General features: G+C 35.8%; 1 protein-coding gene across 1 annotated transcript in view; it reads right to left on the reverse strand.

Moving 5' to 3' along the window:
* Nucleotides 1–144: 144 nt before the first annotated feature.
* The window catches only part of ARFGEF2 (ADP ribosylation factor guanine nucleotide exchange factor 2), a 29,071-nt gene continuing 10,252 nt past the window's right edge, over nucleotides 145–18,963 (reverse strand). The window contains exons 16-35 of the mRNA XM_026862076.1: nucleotides 18,674–18,802; nucleotides 18,130–18,288; nucleotides 16,797–16,944; nucleotides 15,766–15,865; nucleotides 14,479–14,519; nucleotides 14,225–14,394; nucleotides 13,477–13,628; nucleotides 13,146–13,318; nucleotides 11,857–12,017; nucleotides 10,920–11,050; nucleotides 10,691–10,820; nucleotides 10,062–10,197; nucleotides 9,149–9,287; nucleotides 9,014–9,068; nucleotides 8,640–8,754; nucleotides 8,244–8,374; nucleotides 7,144–7,312; nucleotides 6,611–6,749; nucleotides 5,444–5,561; nucleotides 145–3,843 (exon numbers count right to left, since the gene is read on the reverse strand). Of these exons, the coding sequence (XP_026717877.1) occupies nucleotides 3,667–3,843; nucleotides 5,444–5,561; nucleotides 6,611–6,749; nucleotides 7,144–7,312; nucleotides 8,244–8,374; nucleotides 8,640–8,754; nucleotides 9,014–9,068; nucleotides 9,149–9,287; nucleotides 10,062–10,197; nucleotides 10,691–10,820; nucleotides 10,920–11,050; nucleotides 11,857–12,017; nucleotides 13,146–13,318; nucleotides 13,477–13,628; nucleotides 14,225–14,394; nucleotides 14,479–14,519; nucleotides 15,766–15,865; nucleotides 16,797–16,944; nucleotides 18,130–18,288; nucleotides 18,674–18,802 (2,673 nt within the window). The 3' untranslated portion in view covers nucleotides 145–3,666. The remainder of the gene's footprint in view (nucleotides 3,844–5,443; nucleotides 5,562–6,610; nucleotides 6,750–7,143; nucleotides 7,313–8,243; nucleotides 8,375–8,639; nucleotides 8,755–9,013; nucleotides 9,069–9,148; nucleotides 9,288–10,061; nucleotides 10,198–10,690; nucleotides 10,821–10,919; nucleotides 11,051–11,856; nucleotides 12,018–13,145; nucleotides 13,319–13,476; nucleotides 13,629–14,224; nucleotides 14,395–14,478; nucleotides 14,520–15,765; nucleotides 15,866–16,796; nucleotides 16,945–18,129; nucleotides 18,289–18,673; nucleotides 18,803–18,963) is intronic.

Here is an 18,963-nt window from a genome sequence, read left to right on the forward strand (position 1 = left end):
TTAAAAAAAAAAAAAAAAAACGAAAACCAACCCAACCCAGAAAACAAACGCAACTCCTAAAAGTGAAAGCTCCAGCATTAGCATCTTGGATCTATTCTCATGTTGAATAGACCCTTCCAAGAAACCACACGAAAAAACAGGCAACACTTCTTAAAACTTTATTGATTTACCACTTGATTAAAGCATGGAGTATTATAACAGTATTATACATAGTATTTTCATGTAGAAAACTTTACATAGTTTTTCATATTATATAATTTTGGTATTCTCTCAAAAATGTATACATCCATTGGGCAAGGAATGCTCTTTAAATTATGGATATTAAATGCACTTAACATGGAGATCTTCAAAAAACTTAGGCATTTTAAATATGTGAAAACATTTTACACAGAAATAACAATAAAGGTGCTAAAGGGAGCTGCACGTTTGACAGAAAAAGCTTAGTTCTACTTCAGACTAAAAGTTACTATTTTTTATCTTTCTCATTCTTAATAGTAAGACTGAGCTAAAATTTGGGATTGTTTGCTTGTATTAACATTGTTTTAGGTTGTTCTGTTTACAGTTGAGAAAGTGAGATGAGACATAGATAACAAATCACTGTAAAAATACTGTTTTCTTGTACTGTTAAGACACAATAGAATTAACATGAAGTTTTAGGGTTTTCCTCATCGGCATCCTCCCCCTGCCTATCTCTTAGAGGGTTCCAAAATAAGGAGTAATAACAAATATCATGCAGTTTCCATATTTATACCATTATAGGTAAATCAGTTTATAGTTTAATTTGTTGCATAACACTACTTTAAAAGTCTAAGAGGTTACCTTTTATTACTCCATGTATTGCACAGATGTCTCAATCTCTGCCAGGATATGCTGACACAGAACCTTGTTCTCATTCATAGTTCTACTAAAGCCAGTAAAACCACTACAGCAGGCAAAGTCTGTGTCAGCAGAGTCAGGACAAGATCGGAACCAGCAGTGACTACTGCAGGAGTTTTGGCTCAGCATTTTTAGCTTAAGATGTCTATGTGTTATGATCTTTCTGACTGTATAAGGAAAACCAAACAGCTGATGTGAATACACCTGTTTCAGGTATTACACTTAACATACCATTCTTATTGCTTTAACATGTACAATCAATTCCAGAAAACCGACAGGATTAAGGCTGTTATAATCCAATTGCATTCCAGTCCCCCCCTTCTCCTTGCACTACAGTGTCTGGGATGTTTTAATGTCACACACCTAATTTCAGCAGTTTATTAATGGTATAAATACCATGAAAGCATTAAGTAAAAGAACAGTCTCAGAACTAAGGCTGAAGGGAAGGATTGATTAAAAGGCCCTTATTCTATATGCAGACACAGTACAAATATTGCACATTACAGTAAAGAAAGCCCACAACACAACTGGAAAGTAATTTCAGGTCTGAAAACCAGAAGACTTGTTTCAAGATATGAGTTGCAAGGCTTTCAAAACTGTAAAATACAGGAAAAACATGCAACTTCAAAAAAGTTTGTGGTTTGATAGGAGATAGAGGTATACATTCAATGAAGCAGTGACATATTCAAAATCTGAAAAATAAAAAGTTTCAAATATTTTCTTCACAACTATCTAGGAACAGAAAAAAACTGATACCCTATTCTTACAGATTTAAATAGAGTTAAAATAAATACTTCAGTTTTACTGTAATTGATGAAGTGACAGTACTAGGGAATGAGCAACTATAAATGCAACACAAAAGGACATTTCAAATGCAGCAAGTATCAGCATTGCTTATTTTTCAGTCTTACTGTAAAATACAGCCATATATATTCTCTTCTAAATACTGGTGTATAGATTTATAATCTAATGGGTTAAAGAGCCACAACCACCATTTATTTTTCTTTGGTTAAAAATAAAAAGTAAAAATGAAAACGTGAAAGCCTTAGCACTACTATTGACTGCAAAACCATTCTCAAACAATGCTTATGTAGAACAAGCCAATTTACTGAAGAGCACCATATGAACCCTTTGGAAATAGCTCACAAGAAAACAGGAGAAAACCAACCAAAAAAAAAAGGGGGGGGAACACCAAACAACAGAAAAAAAAAAAAGGGGGGGGAACCCCCAAATAAAAAACTCCCACCCTGCCCCAAAAATAAAAGCCAGAAAACAAAACAAAACAAAAAAAAAAGAATCCCAACACCTCTGAGTGGAATATCCCAGGACAACCTCAACTAAAGCCACTCTACCAGAAAACTCAAAAAGCAAAATAACAGGTTAAACAATACCTTTCAAGTAGGTTAAGTTGTTTGGTTTTTGTTTTGTTTTGTGTTATACTTTACGTTTGCTACTATAGATAGCACAGTAGTTAACATAACACCTTTGTTTACATTATTTTAGGAAGTGGAACCTCTCCTCCCATCCTGCCATACTCTTCCAAGTTTACCAAAGTCTTAAAATTTGAAATTAACATTACTTCAAAGGACAGACCTCAGTCTACAGTACTTCAACTGTAAACTGGTGTTCTATCATAAGAAACAGTTCTCAGAGAAAACTGATGCATTTTGAAGAAAGAAAAACGTCTAGGGCAAGCAAAGCTGCAGTGCTAAGTCATGTTTGCTTCACAGATAACTTCAAAGCATAGATATGTATTGGTAACTCTTACATGAATGAATTTGTTTAATTTTGCTACAGCAATTTCATGGGAATAATTTTTTTTTAGATCACAGTAGGAACTAATAGTTGAGAAAATAATTATTTGCACAAGACGACAAATCAGAAGTTTCAGATTTTCAGTAAAAAGAAAAAACCTCATGTATTAAGGACAGGACTTCTTGTTAACAGACACAATTACTACTAATACATTGTACTGAAGGGTGAAAAGGATAGTTTTATTTGTTCCGAACCTTGTTTTTAGTATTACTGTATATGCTCTGTCCATAATCTGGTAATGTATGAAAGTAAATGGAAAGTTTAAAAGCTTTCTTTGTTTTTTTTTAAATGCCTTTAACTCAAGACTAACAAGCTAAGTAGAACAGATGCTGTTGTGTGCTCCTGATGTAAAACCTTCCATAAAAACAAATTTCAGAAGACAAAACGCTGATATTAAAAAAAAAAAAAAAAGGACTTACTCAACAGGAAGAAAACCCTTTCCCCAAATATCCTACAGGCTGTCCACTTCAAAAATGGTAACACACTGCCTGGTCTAGTCATGTACACACAAAGAAAAACCCAGAATGATCTTAGGTGGTCATCAGCCACTGCAGTATAGTTTATTATGAACACATGTGCTAACATCACAAGGCTATACAACTATATTCATTATTTCCAAGGGGCATAATTTCTATTGAGGAATCCAGCTGATTTATCAGATTTAGCTGGGATGCAAGACTGAACAATTGATAGAAGAGACAGATTTGATCATAAGGATGACTAGCACTGAAACAAAGAGACTTTACATCTACTGTGTTACTCTGTAAGCAATAATTTAAATAAAACTGCTGATAGTTTTGTAGGATGGACAGAACAGGATTTTTTTTTTTTTCCTCCTCCCCAAATGCCATTGTGGTAAGAGTAACTTGCTGCTGTGTTGATACACCAGGGTCCCATTTTTTCCCCTCATCCACTTTAATTAATCTCTGGAACACAGCTTTATGTACAAGCCGAAGTAACCAACTCTACTTTTGGCTACCATGAAGGTAAGTTCATCCCAGTTGTCCGTATCTGCTCCTCTGTTATACAGATTTTGAACACAACACCTATACGCAGGAAGAACTTCCGTAGCACAGCTCGAAGCTCAGGAATCAGGTCAAATTGCATGATTTCACACAAGTATGGATAATATGTTGAAGCATGTGCCCTAAACTATCAAAGAAGATACGAAAAAATAAAGTTATTCTCTATTACTATAGGACAGCACAGAGTTTTTCTACATTCATGGCTACACCAACTTGTTAAAACACAAGATCTCACCCAACAAAGACCCTCATAGATGGCCAAAGGGCCATGAAGCCCAATGTCTGTTTTCCACAGCAGCTTTAGCAGACGGCTATAGGAAACCATACACAGAGCAAGCATTTAGCTTCACTTCCCTAAAATAGAGTCGGACTATTTTGTGGCTCAGGGATTTCTCAGTCTAGAGGTGCTGTCAGGGACTACTTGTAGAAACATCCCCTTCTGGCAGGAATTTCTTAGTTTGTTCTCCAGCATCTTTAAAATATCATCCACAATACATAACAAAGCCTTCCACAGCTGAACCAGTGTGTGTGAAGAACTATCTCCATTATGTGTTTGGGGTTTTCTTCCCCACCAGTGATTTGACATCTCCAAAACTCATTCACCATCTCTTCCAGTCTAAGTTCTGCCATTATCAGTTGTTTCCCTCTCTTCACAGTAATAATGATTTTATGCACCGCTCATTTTTATTTCTGTTTCAGATAAAAGGTAACTGAGTAAAAGTCTAACCTACATACAGTTCTGTGTATGGGAGCCAGTCTATATCTCTTACTCCTGTTGCACTCTCTCAACCCTTTCCCCCAGCTCTGTTACACCCCTTTCGATATGGGGAATCAGAATTGCAAACAGCATTCAAGATGCAAATGTGTCAAATTTACACAACATGAAATATGTTTTGTCCTCTACACTTTTTCTAATAATGCTCAGTATTAGCTCCAGGGAAAGTTAATGGAACACACCACAGAATTTTTATAACAAGATACTGGGATTGTGTACTAAGGAATGGCCAAGGTACCATTTCATCTACAGAGTTCAGACTATTCTCACAGAACACCATAGCCACAGGGACATCACTGAATTGATGCTACATGGAGAAGTCAATTCTCCACTACTACCTATTTCTTAGAATACTGGTAAATTGCAGTAAAACATTTCAAACTACAAAAGAGTGAAGTGAAATTACACTTTGCAATACAGAGGGAAAACAAACCTACATAGCAAGAAAAAAATACATTTAAAAAAATGATTAAGTTCAACAGTATTAGAAAGTTTAAAGAGAAGTAAGGAACTTCCAGAAGTTTTTCTGCATGTTCTCATGTAGTGAGTATTTGCATTCACCTTTCCCTTGAGATCCTGAATTTTTTTTTTTTGCAATCACTGTCAAGGAACCAGAATTCTAGTTTTACAGTGGTAAAATTTATCTCTACCATTCTTGTACAGCTGTAATATGGCACAAGCTCATCCTTTATTGCTCTTTTATATGAAAGCTCTGCAGTAATTCTATCAGTATTTCTATACAGCTGTGAATTTCATGGATACAGTCCCATTTTTACAATATTGAATGTCTGCAAAAATGGAGATCTAATGACTGCTGTATTTCAAGGAGAGTACATGCTATGTCAGTAAGTGAACTAGCCACCCTGCAATACAGATGATAATAAAGACTGAATTAAACAGATTTAATGCAAACAAGAATGCAAACAAGACATGACTTCCAGCCTGTTCTTACCTTTTCATCACTGATTTTTAATGTTTTTGTTAAAAGCAACAGCAGGAGATTGGTCCAAGCTTCTCTGTGGCTTTCTGAGTTCACAGTAATAAAATATGCCAGGGCTTCACTGCATACACTAAAGAGAGAACAGTTCAGACAAATGATAAAAAAAACCCATAAAAAGTTTTCATAATGTGCATTTTTTTGTCCTCTTTGTGTGTTTGTTTTTCAAGCAAGATGCATTTCCATGAGAAAGTTTTCAATCACATGCAACAACTTTCTGTTACAGTAATTGTTACCGATAACTGAACTTAAAATAGTTTTCATGTTGTCAACAAAGAACCACGGAGTCAGAGGTGGAAGACTCTGATATTCCCCATAAATATCCTGTAATTAAAGTGTTGTCACCTTTAGCCTGCAAACATTATTTCCTGATCCTTACACTGGGACAGCTTAGGCAACAGCAACATGAAAGAGCTCTCCCGTCAAATCTAGACAACTTTATTAAAGTTCTCCAGAGCTCAGCATCACAGATTAAAAAGGGATTACTACCATATTAATAAATTCTTGGTCCTTGCTGTAGACAGTCAACACAAGGTACTAACTGTACCACTTACTATGGCTTTTTGGGAAGCCCTATTTTAATTAAAGGAGGAATGGAACTTCCCTTTTTAAACCCTAAAAAGGTCAGTATGTCCATAGATGTTGATAAATCAGAATGTTACTGAAATCCACTGCATTAGTGCCAATAGGAAGTTTAAGAGTTCTTCACATTTGATTAGAGATTAGTACTCTGAACTTTCTTGTACCAGCAACTCACTTTTCAAATAAGGGGACTCCAATACCTTCTTATATTCATTTAGCATCATTTTCTATATTTACCTAAGTTCCAGGTATAGAGCATCTTATACTGCACTCTGTTTAGATTACTGTATCCTATGTATCATTATGTACTCAGATGTGAAAAGTATTTGTACACCACCACTTCTGTAAAGAAAAGCTTGTGTTGGGCAAGAAGGTGCTTCATTTATTCCAAGCAGATTTCTAAATTAACTTTTAATAAAGAGTGGTCACCTCTCTCTCCTTTGCGTGCTCTGCTCAGCAACTTAAAACAGGACATTTGCATCCAGGGATGCACTTACTGGCTGAAAACAAAAGGCATCTGAACCAAGCTGGTAGTCTTACCTAAGCAGCCGTTGTTGTATGGCATCCCAGGAGTCTCGGCGGTTTTCATCCACATACATTCGAAAGAGTATTCTCAGGCAACAAGCCAAGCTGCTGGTCTCTTGTTTTAAGAGATTGGGTTTTGACTTACCCTTGAACCCTAGAAAGCAGTTATGCACAGGGAGAGAGGGAACATTCACATCTGTATTTATGAGCCAAAAAGTAAAATTTTATCAACGATACCTCTACTAATTAACAGTAATGATTTCTTGTCCAGATAGTGTTTTCTCCTCCTTGATTTTGATTGAGACCTAATCTATTTATAAAAATATTTAAGTACCATAGCACTAACTGTATAGCTCTGTTTTAATCAAAAAAGCAGGTAATTTACTGACCAGTATTATTCAAGGTATCAGGAAGGCGACAAGTAATAAAAGCACATAATGCTGTCATATTAACTGTAGAGATTATTGCAGTGATATCCTTTTGTATCTTCATAGCTAAACCTTAAGTGGAGCTCAATGTTTTTATTAAACTGAAAATAAAAGCCTCACCTGCTCTCCATAATACAGTTCGCTGTTCATAATTTGAATTAAAGGCTTTTGAAAATGAATGAGATTCTTGCAAACAATCTAGTAACTTAAAAAGGTGATGTGAAGACATGTATTTATACATTCCTTGGTCTTCTGTGTCAATGTGGATATCTGCATCCAATGCATCTCGCTACATGAGGGGGAGGGATAGAGAAGAGAGAGGAGAAGGAGTGTCAATAACATTCTTATACGAACTTAAGAGACTTTGATACTTCACAGAACATATACCAGTAAATTGGAATATGAAAAAAACCTGTATTAATAAGAAAAAAAAAGAACAAGGGAAGAACCTCCCTTCATCAAGGCATAAAAACCTCCTAGCAATACAATATTCTTCTCTAGGAGCTGACTGAGTAGGTCTGTTGAATTCTGAAAAACATCAAAATGAACTACAAAAATAGTGCAAGTTTAAACGTTACATAGTATAGAAGCTTCCCATCTTTGGCTAATGTCAAGTCTCATTAAAATTGGTCAATATTTTTAGATAATTTCATTAGGGATTTAACGATACCATCCCCAAAGCACAACCTGAATGCACTAGCCCAGACTTCTAGATGCGGGCTTTATTAACGTAGCCAAGCAAGAGCTACCTTGCATTATTCCCTACAATCAGATTTTTCAGGTACAAGGACCACTCCAAGGCAGGTAGTGAGTTAAATCTTGACTATTTACCTTACTGAAGTTCCACTTCTGCATCTCCTCCTGTGTAAACACCTAGAGACTAAGCAAAGCCTCAGCTAAATGAAGACACTCAGGCTAAACAGAAAAGAATGGTCTCCCCAAACCAAGCAAAATACATTCTTGATGAGTATATATTCATTATAAAAAGAATAATACTATATTGATAAAAAGAATAATGGTAATATAATCATAACAATCCTGAAGGCAGTCAAAAAGGAAAAAATATCACAGCTTAAGAGCAATGACACACACGTTCAGGATAGTGCCAAGGGTCAGAAAAAGTAAAACTATATACTCTGTTTTGTAAACGCACTTCAGAGCATTTGACAGTCTTTGTACTTTACTGCCACAACAATGTTAATAAATAAGTCTGATGGTACCTGAGCTGCAGCCATGTGCTCAGCATCTTCCTTCTTGCTTGTTGCTGGATAGAACACTATATTATCAATGGTCTGTATCAATTCCAGCTGTACCACGCACTTTATAAGGAGGCCAGCAAACAGTTTCTGGTCTAACGAAATAGAGTAACACAAGTTTCAGAAGAAAACTTATGACAAGTCATTTACAACAGTCAAGCAAAATACTACATCACCATTAGCATTTTGATATTTAGTGATGCTGTGAATTATCTTAGAAGATTTCTATGCAAGGCATACACACAAGTTGTAAAGATGTACCCCAAGTTTAAGTGCCCAAAAACTTTCTCTACAGAACTACAGAAATGGACCAAGAGAGGCTATAACAGTTCATTTAATAAACTTGCATGTTTTCCTTACTTGTGTAAGGACCACCTTTCCAGCTCTCATCTGTTGGATTTGAAAATTGACTTTGTCCTCTTTCTGAAGCATTTTTATCCATGCTGCTTAAAGACTGGTGATCTAGGTCTAAATCCTAGAAAAGAATGCAGAACAGTTCTAGCAATCCAAACCGCCAACTACCAACCAGCTATCAGTTTTCAGATGACTTCACTAAACTTAGTCAAGGGCTTCCTGCATCTGACATTGATATCCTATTTTACAATGACACCAAATACACGATAATGTCAGTTCCAGCATTTGGTGTCAAGTGTATGTACTATAATAAAGTATTCTGAAAACTAACCTAACACACAACTCTTCAAGTTAGTTTGTTGCACTGAAGTAATTCTTACCAAGTGTTTTTCAGCAGAATCTTCCTCCATTCCTGCTGGCCTCCATGTCAGCAAGCTTCACAAGGTTAAAAAAAAAAGTAAATATTGTTGCTCTGAAATTGCGTATTAGTACAAGAATTAAGTTTATGAACTTACACATGAGGAATAGTAGTTTTGAAGATTTCTAGCATACAATTGCATGTCTGGCCCCAGACTTCAGGGCTGAATTTCTGTCCGTTTAGTATTACCAGGTTTTCTAGGCAGTTTGTACCTGATCGAGCCAACTGCTCATTATCTGTGAAATAAATGTTCCATATTTATCAACTTCTACTATGTTAATGAAAGATTAAGCATTCTCTATTACTGCTCCATTTAACATTTTTACCAATATTGTGAACTGCATGGTATCTTAGTTTAAAGCCTACTTATAAAGTGTGTTACAATAATATAAAGCTTAGGAACGCACTGAATGAAAAAAATAGTTTAAAAATAGATTTAATGAGATTTTAACCCAAACAGGGAAGACAAAGGACAGGAGAGAAGCAGAAAGGAAGCATGCTGTGAAACAAAGGGAAGAAAAGCACCAATTAGAAACCTATGACTTCCTGCAAGGTAGTCCCCCCACTATTTCAGGCATAAGAGTTGAAGCCCAAAAGAAAACACATTCTTTGGAAAGTTGTGTATGTGTGTGTGTGTGTGTGTATATATATATATATTTTTTGTGTGTGTGTGTGTGTGTGTGTGTGTGTGTGTGTGTGTGTAAATAAACGAGGTATTTCATCCATGCAGCCAAATGGAAAAAGGTTGTTGGCAGAAGATTCAACCAACTCTGTAAAAGTTTTTACTCCATCACGACAGCACTGTAAACACATTATAAACACATTAATGGAAGAACTGCCTAACCAATTAAGTAGAAGGATCCTCAAATATTTAAGATACTGAATCCACCTATTACATAACATACTGTCCCAGTTGTAGTTATTATTCTTCCGAAATTTGGTTAACTTCCCTCTTAAGTAATGAGCATTTAAGAGATACATTAATCAAAAGATACAAGTAAATAAGCTACCTTGTTTTACACACCAGTGTAACTGTGCAAGTATGTCAGGAAGAAGGATCTCATTTAAAGCTTCATAAAATTGCGTAAATACATCACAAATGGCATAAAGTGCATGGTTGCATGTGGTGGTCATCCATTCAGATTTCTATGAGAAAAAATGAAAAGTCTTTATTATGTGGGTGTGTCTATAATGATAGCACTCAGCTTACGCACAGCTATTCAGCAAAGGACGTGACCTCTGAAGAGAGGAGTAGAGTTCAGGTAAAACTAAAAAGCCTCACTACTGCAGATGTCTTGTCAGAAGCATTTAGTTGATGCATGAATAGTGTTCAGAAAACTATACATTTTCGCAACAAAGTGTGAATATTACTCCTTGCAAATATTCAGACAGACAAAACAGATAGACTTGTCATACTATCCAGTGACCTCATACATATCCACAGAATACAGCCAAATACAACAACGTTACATTTGGGACAGGATGGGGAGGAAATACACCGACAAGACAAACGATACAAACTGCTGCCTTGATTGTTTGAGTTTTTCCTTAAGAAAAACAACTCTAACATTTGCTTGCCTTTTTTGTTTTGCTTTGGTGGGGTTTTGTCTGTTTGTTTGGTTTTGTGTTTTGTTTTTACCTCTGTTTGTTGTTCAGGGAGTTTCATATTATCAAAAATCCGAAACACAATTCTAAATAGATCTTGCCACCAGTGCTTTTCAAAGGTATGGCCATAACTCTTCATTATTTCAAACATCACTGTTAAGCCTCTATAAACAAACCCAAACAAATAAAGGAAAAGGTGTTAAAATGCATACCCAAGATCACTTCACTAACCGAATTAAACAAAAAAGAAAAACTATCATCACCTTGTTCGAACATCTAATTTGCAACGATTGATGATACAAGAAAGTTCAAATAAAATGGGAAACCATCCTCTGACCCATACTCTGTCTCCAGGAGCAACATTCATGTCATCACTTGTGTATTCTCTTAATACCTTGGAGATGGGCAGGAAAAGGGAGATAAAAAAAAGTCTCAAAAATCTTTAAATCTGATAGATTTAGATACTACTAGTGGCACAGACAAACTTGAAAAGTTAGCTTAGTTTCTACCATAACACTCAAATCCTGTAAAATGTGTACAAAACTAAGACAGAACTATTTTTGAAAATATTGGGAAAAAAACCCATGGAAAATAAATACCTAAATACATTTTACTTAGGTCCTGCTAAAATTGCAGAAGCCTGGACTTTAGGAAGCAAGATTAACAGTGACAGGCAACAATTTTATAAATATAGGTAACAAGGAAATCTAAGTTTGGCATAAACCAGTTCTACACTTTTCTGACATACTGAATACAGCATGCACTTCTTGGAATGGTAACACACAGCTGGAATCTAACTCCAGGCTTTTTTCAGCAAAGTGGTTATTATATTCACACACCAGACTGATGTAGAAAAATATGCATGTTTTGGTAACCAATTTAACTAGACATAATTAGGGTGACAGAACAAGAAGTATTGTTTTCTAGGTCATCCTAACATTATAAAAAATAATAAGAACATTTCATTTGGTTATTTGCAATTTGGACTGATGAGACTTAAAATTTTTTAATTAGTCCTAGTTTACTGCTTACACAATACCAGAATGACTCCTACTTCTGAATAAGCTTTTAATACAAGCACTTGCTGCTGATAGACTGAAGTTTGAGTCTGAAAACTGTTTCTTAGTTACATGATTAGTCTCAGTTTAACAGTAGAAGATAGCTTAAGAACACACAAGGGTAAAAATTAAAAGAAAATACCTGTGGTCTTTCTGAAACATATTTTGCACAATAGCGAATAAGTCTAATAGCTTCCATGCTGGTGTCCGGAAATGCAACATTACAGGCAAACTCAGAAAGACATTTTACTGCATCCTGAAATGAGTCAATTGCTGCTGGGAAGTGCTGCTGAAAAATATTTGCTGTAAAGAACAAACACACTTTTTAAAATTTACTGATACTGAAATCCATAGATAACCTGGCATTGACGTACGTATCTCAGCCGCGGTATACCACTACTGAATGGACAAACACGAGAGGACTAGACTTGCTAGATGAAAAACGGTTCTCTGTATTCCCTTGCATTCTTCCCCATCCCAGCCCACCACCCAGTTTTGTCAGCATCACATTTTCTCAGGTTGGGTAACTACCGATATTATAATTTAACATCATGGCTTCTTACATGGTTCAGTTTCCTCTCTCAGCATATGCAATCCAACGCTCTTAGATTTTGAGAAATAACATGAGTAAAGTTTGATGTTGACTTCCCTGCTGTGAATGAAGCTACCTGAATTCACCTAGATTATCTAAGCCTGTAATTATTCACATTATGTGGCAAGAGAGAAATAAGTAGTTAGATTTCAGACTTAAGGGACAGACTAAATACAAAACAAATCCAACGTGTACAAGCTTCTGAACAAACTACAACTCCCAAGTACTATGCAATTCAAGTTAACAAAAAAGTTTTGTTACTATTTGCATGTATTAACACCATCCATACCTCTTTTTCCCCAAGCTACTTAATGGGAAGAGGATAGTTTCAGGACAATTAAGAAACCTATGACCAATATTGAACATACATTTCAAGAACATGTGAACTGGTTGTCTTCCTTTGAAAGTGAGAGCAGTATGTTGTTCAAATATAGTTTCAGAGCAGGTAGGCTGTATGAACTAAACTCTACAAGCAGTCACATAGTGTCACAAGCTTCACAATCCCCATGATATGATACTGAATCAGCATGGAAGTTCATGAAATGGGTTCCTTAATCCACAACAACTTATTGTGGCACATGGGGCAACATACAAACTTATGGAATCTATTCCAAACTTCCAGAGCTCTATAGCAGGGTATCTATACACAGTTTTTCCTGTCCATAGCAGTCAGAAGACTTAACAGGTTACGACCTAGCTGCAGAGTTTAAACAGTCTGGCTGTAAGGTCTTGTGTTTATTTATGAGGAAATACAAAAGTGTTATTCAGATGGGCCTTTTATACCAGAATCACAGCAGCTAAGCTAATTTGGATACTCATATCTGTCAAGCATTACTTACTAACTATATGTGCTGTAGTTTGAAAGGCCAGCTCCACAATATTCCCATCATGATCTGATGCTGCCTGATGAAAGACGGCAAAGATATTTTTCCAGCCTGAACGAATATTACCAGCTTGAGAGTTCACCATCTGAGCAATACAGCGTATTACCATGTCTCGAATAGTTGGAGATCTTAAAAACAAAACAAAAGTAAGGCTTTCACAAGTAGCACAATTTTACACTGGCACAATGTAACTGTCACTTCCAGTACACAACAACCTAACCCACACCAAGTAACATCTTTAAGTAGCAACAAAGAAAGCTATCACAGAAATTGCAGAGCATCGTACCTGTTTTTCTTCATAATATGCTCAAAAGGCCTTAGGAAGTCTTTCTGAAAGCGGAAGTTGGCTAACTCTCCCTTCTCAAGAAATTTCATTGACAGCTGCCTTAATGAATCTACTGCAAAGATGGCAACATCTTCATTAGGGTTACATCCAACCTAGAAGAAAAACATTTGCAAACACTTAACAGCTAAGTTATTTCTTATACGAGTAACAAAAACATCATTCAAGTTTCATGTCAATCCTCTAAAAATTGCTAGCATGTTCCAATTTTCATATATCTAGAAAGTAGTTACTTTCAGAGAGGCCTTTCTTGGTCATTTGATCCAACTAAACAAAAAAAAAAAAAAAAAAAAAAAAAAAAAAAATCAAAAATCTTATTTTAAAATAACACCCCCACGCAAACACTGTCCAGTTTCCTAAGGAAAATAACTTATTTGTTCAAGGATCATCCATATATATTTTAGAGGAAAACTGATTTAGCATTTGATGAGAAAGAGAAGACAATTACGTAAAGAAAAACTACAAACACAAAATTATATAATGAAGTGATTAAAGATCATTCCCATAAACATTTCCATTTCTATTTATAGACTTCAGATTTTTAAATAGGTGCTTCCTTCAGGATCCCTGAATGGATTTTTTTTTTTGTTAAAATATCACAATCTACACTACTAAGAACATAAAAGGAAAAAGCTGGTTAAAGAAGTCCTGCTATTCATGTATTTTTAAAACCAAGTTACAAAAGAAATACCTTATTGAAGTGATCTCCAATTACATGCCAAATCCTTGACCACTGCAGCCTAATGCGATTCATGTTGTAATATGAAATCTCCACTATCTTCTGCAGGCTGAACATGCGTGGATGGTGTGGAGAAGCCAGCTCATCCATGGAAACAGCACACAGCCATCGGACAAAGTCAACTGAACATTGAAACACACTACTGTAAGTTCAGGATATTACACTGCAAGAGTTCCTGTAACCCACCAAATGGTCAGTAAACATACCTATTGCATTTCCATCCAGCCTGGTTGATCCTGTAAATATCCTATGAAACAAATAAATGAGTTGCAGTTTTAGTTGCACATCCAGAAGAGTCAATCACATCTTAGTGCTGTAGGCAAAAGTCAGCACGTTCCTGGAGATACTCTTTACAATCCTCTGTGCTATGAAATCTGCAAGTGTTTTATCCTTGCTCCTTGACACCAGTTCATGTCCTTCTAGTCTAAGCATTCTCTTCCCTGTTGCAAGTCAGTCTATTATGCTCCTGCCCCACGGCAGGAAATGGGCACAGGCTCACGATTTTATCCAGGGCAAGTAGTGCTAGAACACTCATTTGGGTGACAGTATGTTATATTTCACAGGGAGAATAAAATGACATGAATAAAGTTTTGCTGTAAGACTTCAGTGGATGCCAACCACCTGCCTGATCTTTACATGGTTCAAGAATACATTAATCTGTGGCCATCAAAACAGATAGCAGAAAGACTATGGATGCACCACTGTCACTTCCCCTTCAGTTGTTCAGAGTCTTGAGTTCATATAGAATACTGATAAGTGAAGAATATTCCCAAATCTTTTAGATTTGGTATGGTAACAGACATATTTATGTTACAATAAATACTACAAGTTTGAATGTATGATTCTACAGTCTTGCCCAATAGTTTCAATAATTATAAAAAGTCCCCTTCCAACACATGGTTTATGTTAGAAGCATCTCTTAAACAACATTTTAGGACACATGAGAAACATAATGGTTTAGACAAGAACGCAGTGACTAATGAATAAAGAGCTGAAGAAGAGCAATTAGAGAAATGCTGAAATACTGAAGTTCACAAAAGCAAAGAAAATTGAATGATTTAATAGGCTAAGGACATTTATTAGTTTCTACCTGTCCTGTTCAGGCTAAAAAAAAAAAAAAAAGAAACCCAAATACACAGACCACATATGTAAGTGACAGTCAATTATCAGACAGATTTATAAAACAAAAATAGCTAAATAATACCAACCTAGTTCTGGTCTTCACTGGCTTACTCCAAAGAAAAAGCATAAACACACATGCATATACACAGTGCCCCTTCTCACAATACACTGCTATTTAATGACAGTTTTACTTTTGTGAATATTACACGCCCACAGAGATATACTTATTGGGTCCAGACAAAACAGCTAAGTATCAGAATCTCTCACAAAAGAAACAGGCTTCAAGAACATAGACCCCTATATCTATAAAGTGAGGATGGTCGGTAACTTCAACTCGCCCTTTCCCTAGAAAGAGATTATATTCTCAGTACCTGTCTACTGCTACCACCACACTCTGTGAACTGGTCTCTCCCACTGACTCTTGAATGCTCGCCATATGCCGTTTATCAGCTCCGCTGCCAACGAGGTTACCTGTAATAAAAGCCATTAGAAAAAAGTCAGTTAGCATCATGAAATCGTGACTTAGTATTACCCCAACTTTATAGGAGTAGACAAAGAAAAGTGACTACTGCTTCCAATTATCTTGTAATTTATATGGAGCAGATGGTACCTTTGCCAGATCCATGCCAGATTATTACAAAATTAAACATCCAGTAGGAAGTATGTTTCTTTTCCCTCAGGGCACTGTGTTTTGACCATCATGTTTATTAAATTAAGATGATCTAATGCTGTTAATAACATAGGAAATTATAAAACATTATTTTAAAATGTGAACTTTAAATCAGATACAAGTAGTTAATGACGGGCACAATTCTGTTATATTCAGCATCATCATCATGTATAGCATCAACTTCTGAGTATTTTTCAAATTAAAAGGTTTCCTGATGGTTTTCCAGAGATTAAGGCAATTTGTCTTGTCCCTCTAGTTTACAGTTTATAATCTAAGTTTTGTTTCTTCCACATACTGCAGGAATAGGAACTGTAACAGCAACCTAACATGCAGAGGTAAGAAATTCCTTTGGAAAACCAATTATCAGATCATTGAAACATCTATTAACTCCTAAAGATAAACAGCTTATGTTTTTATTATTAAAACCAGATCATAAAAAGAACTGGTAACACTGGTAAAATCATGACTAAGTATCATAAAACAGTTTTGACAACAACATATTCCAACAAATAAATCTTGAGGAGTTTTGTTAAATATCTTAACACAGTTACAAAGTAAAAACAGATCTGGTAATTATGAATACAATATACAGTTCTATTTTTTAAGTTCCATTAATCCAACATAGCTTCCCCAGAAGCAAGTAAATATATTTTAATATAACACCGAGCTTTCTTAGCCATCATAATTCATTTATATGTGCATCTTTGTGAAGTCCAAGATTATCAGTCTTACCTAATCCCAGGCCCATAAACTCTTCCCCTCCAGATGCATAGCCTTTAATGCTTCCTTCCCTTTCACGCCCAGAGCCAGATAAATACCGAGTTTTCACTCCAGTTCCTATAAGTTGTGCTAGTTCCAGCTGGCTAATACATTTCAAAATCTGAAACCAAAAATATTTAAACATTGTGTTTCTGGACACCATTGTATTTTTATTCCTAGTTTATTTATATTTAATATTTATACCTTCCCAGGTTCTCTAACCTTTAAAACAACTTTGACAATGCTAACAGTTTTGATGTAGCTAAAACATTACTAATACAACTGGAAATAAAGTTGAGTGATTCATTGAAGGTCACCAGCTGCCATGAATCATTCCAATATGAGAAAAAATAAACAGCACCCAAAAATCTAACTTGCATCTTTAACTACTAGAGGAAACCTTTTTATTACTTATGAAAGTATCAACTTCCTAAACCATAAACAATTTGGAGTTGATCTCCTAGAGAGTTCATTGTCCCAGAGAGATGAAAAGGCTGAATTATTGCAGCTACCACTTTGAGTAATGATGTTCCAATGTAGACAGTGAAAATGCCAAAGTCATGCCTTGCTGTCAGCACAAAACTGACTATCTCTTCCTTCTTACTCCCTCTCTGAAGCATCCCTTCTACTGGCACAAGCATTTGTGAGAGTATGCAGTAAGCCAGGTCCCAAGTAATTTGTCAGCTAGAGAAACTTCTGGCTCATGTAATCACGTAGCCGAAGATTATTGCCAAAGAACATAATACAGCAGGAATGCCCCTTTCAGCAGCATCAAAGATTTAGATCTGATTAAAGAGCTTCTGGAAAATATGCTTTAAGAAAATACATATGATCCCAATAGCCTGTACTTATTTATCCCCCCCAAGTTATTTTAGCCTCAATTTTTCATGATCATGGTATAAATGTTGCCAAACACCGCACAGACAAGTCTTGACCTTTGAGCTAGAATATTTTTGTTTAAGTGAACACAAACGCCATAGTTTCTGTGCTGATTTCTATGTCAAATGAGTCAAATGAGATTTTAATATGGTTTTAATTCCATCTCAAAAGCACCTATAAAAATTACAGTATTGGTCACACAGTGTCTATAGGGTCTGCCAAAAAATGCAGTGCATTATTTTATATATATTCATACATACATATAAGAAATGCTAACAAAATAATGAATTTGCATCCACATTTTGAAGAAGGTTCTGACACATGTTGGGATAGAATGAGGTTATTAAGACTGAAAGTAGAAGAACAACATCCTGCAAGTTGTCAGAGGAGAGCACAGTTTCACTACTTAAACTAATAATGTTTTTACCTCATGCCAAGAGTTCCCAAGATAGTTGCCATCTGTGTGAGCGACGGTAATAAGTGTCTTAATAGTATCTATGTTCTTCTGTTTCATTTCTGTAATACTGGAACTGGCAGTCAACAAGGAAAAACGAGCAAGGGCCTGTACATAAGCATCTCGTTCAAGCTACAAGACAGAGAAACAAGTATTGTAATCAAGTCCCCAAAGAGCTAGAGAAAGCTACTTGCCCAGCATGCCTACACAATTATCCTTCTATGTATAGCTGGCACTATCAGAGCACTTTCCATCTGAAGGAGAGTAGGAGGTAAGTTAGCAAATGCTTTTAATAGAAGACTCAGTGATAAAAGGAAAGCAGAGTTGAAGAAAAGCTTGTTTTAAGATCTTGATCTTGTCAAACTAAAACAGGATGACAATATTTTATTTTATGATTTCAGGAAAGTAGATGAGACACTTGATTTTCTATGCTAGGTATAAGTTCCTTGTAATTCTTCATCTCCCTCTCAGAGCCTACACTGCCCTTAGGAAGTTCCATACTAAGTCTTATACAAACCTGCATTCCAAAGATACAGGCTATTCTAATTGCACATCGTATTCCTTCCAAACAAAGGGATGCAACTTCTGTGTCATCACAGTTCTGCAAGCCAACACTGTAAGCTGCCAGCAGTGGAGTCCATACAAGCTAAGAAAAGGAAGAAATTAAGTTCAGAAGTCTATTCATATTTTAGCTCAAAACACTAGGTAACCAAACCCAAATATACCTAAAGAGTCCAGCTGCTGCATTACTTAACTCTTCAAAGTAATTTTCTACTTTCTTCCTATGCTTAAAATTCTTAGCAAGAG

Source organism: Athene cunicularia (assembly GCF_003259725.1).
Source record: "Athene cunicularia isolate RWA chromosome 20 unlocalized genomic scaffold, athCun1 chr20_part1, whole genome shotgun sequence".
Taxonomy (NCBI): Eukaryota; Metazoa; Chordata; class Aves; order Strigiformes; family Strigidae; genus Athene; species Athene cunicularia.